Genomic DNA, 1,212 nt, shown 5'->3' on the forward strand with positions numbered 1-1,212 from the left:
CCGGAAGTGGACGAAGCCGCGACCGAGATTGTCACCACTGTACGACCCGGAGTACGCTCGCAAGCAGGAAGAGGTGGCTCTGTCGAACCTTGACCGCACCGGCATCTGGCTCATGGCACAGCGAGCCTATCTCAAGGCCGTAGACGTGGACACAGAGGACAGCGAGCAGCAAGACCAAGGCCTTGAGACCATCCCCGAGGCTGCAGAGGAGTCTGACGACTTGGTGGTCAAGGCTCCGGAGCCCGCGTCCGCCGAGCTTCCCAAGAAGAAGAAGACGGTTCGGTTCTCGACCCTCGTCTCGCTGACCGACGTACCGCGCTCGCTTCCCTCCAAGCTCTTGCGACAGGAATCGGCCTACTACCGCGCCTTCCAGGACTACATCATCCAGAGAGGCCACCTCGATGCCTTTGTCCACCAGCTGCCGCGCTTCGAGGCCCTCCAGGCCCAGCGCGTGTGCCGCCGCGAGTACCACCGCAACCAGCTCCTCGGCAAGTATCAACTGAGCGTCATGCCGCAGTCGGCCAAGAAGCGACTGAGCGCCAACGTCGCCCGCGGCGATGATGTTCTCATCGACGACCCTGAGAAGCTCAAGCGTGAGAAGGAGCAGGAGGCCATGAGCCAGACGTCCATGTCCAACTGGCACGTGGCCGCCACGCGCTACCTCAACGGTGGTTGTCTCATCTCCGCGCCCGTCGCGAAGCGCCTCGCACGCCTCTCTCGCATGGCGCCGGGCCCCGACGGCGTCGCTCGCGACCGAGCGCGCATCCTCGACCTCGGTGGCCAGGCCACGTGCGATTGGGCATGGCACTGCGCGCTCCAGTACCCCAACACCAAGATTTACACCGTCACCACAAAGGCCGTCCGCCAGCTGTCCAACTCGAACATTCGCGGTCCACCCAACCACCGCCAGGTCGCCGTCGAGCGCCTGACGCGTCTGCCCTTTGCAGACGCCCAGTTCGACCTCGTGTCGGCGCGCGAGCTGCACTCGCTCCTCAAGTTTGTCGGCGGCAACGGCGAGGACGAGTGGGAAGGGTGCCTGCGCGAGTGCATGCGCGTCCTCAAGCCCGGCGGCTACCTCGACTTCTCCCTCCTCGACTCGGACCTCATGAACGCAGGCCCGCTGGGCCTCGCCAAGAGCGTCGAATTCGGCTTCACCCTCAAGACCCTCGGCTACGACCCGGCGCCCACGAGGATGTGGCTCGCGCGCCTCGC

At 65.3% G+C, this 1,212-nt stretch overlaps 1 protein-coding gene across 1 annotated transcript in view; it reads left to right on the top strand.

The window, feature by feature from the left end:
- Positions 1–112: 112 nt before the first annotated feature.
- Positions 113–1,212, top strand: part of VDAG_08817 (verprolin) — a gene marked incomplete at both ends in the record, with an annotated part of 1,641 nt that continues 541 nt past the window's right edge. The window contains one exon of the mRNA XM_009651134.1: positions 113–1,194. Coding sequence (XP_009649429.1) covers positions 113–1,194 — 1,082 coding nt within the window. The remainder of the gene's footprint in view (positions 1,195–1,212) is intronic.

Source organism: Verticillium dahliae, genomic scaffold (genome assembly GCF_000150675.1).
Source record: "Verticillium dahliae VdLs.17 supercont1.22 genomic scaffold, whole genome shotgun sequence".
Classification (NCBI taxonomy): Eukaryota; Fungi; Ascomycota; class Sordariomycetes; order Glomerellales; family Plectosphaerellaceae; genus Verticillium; species Verticillium dahliae.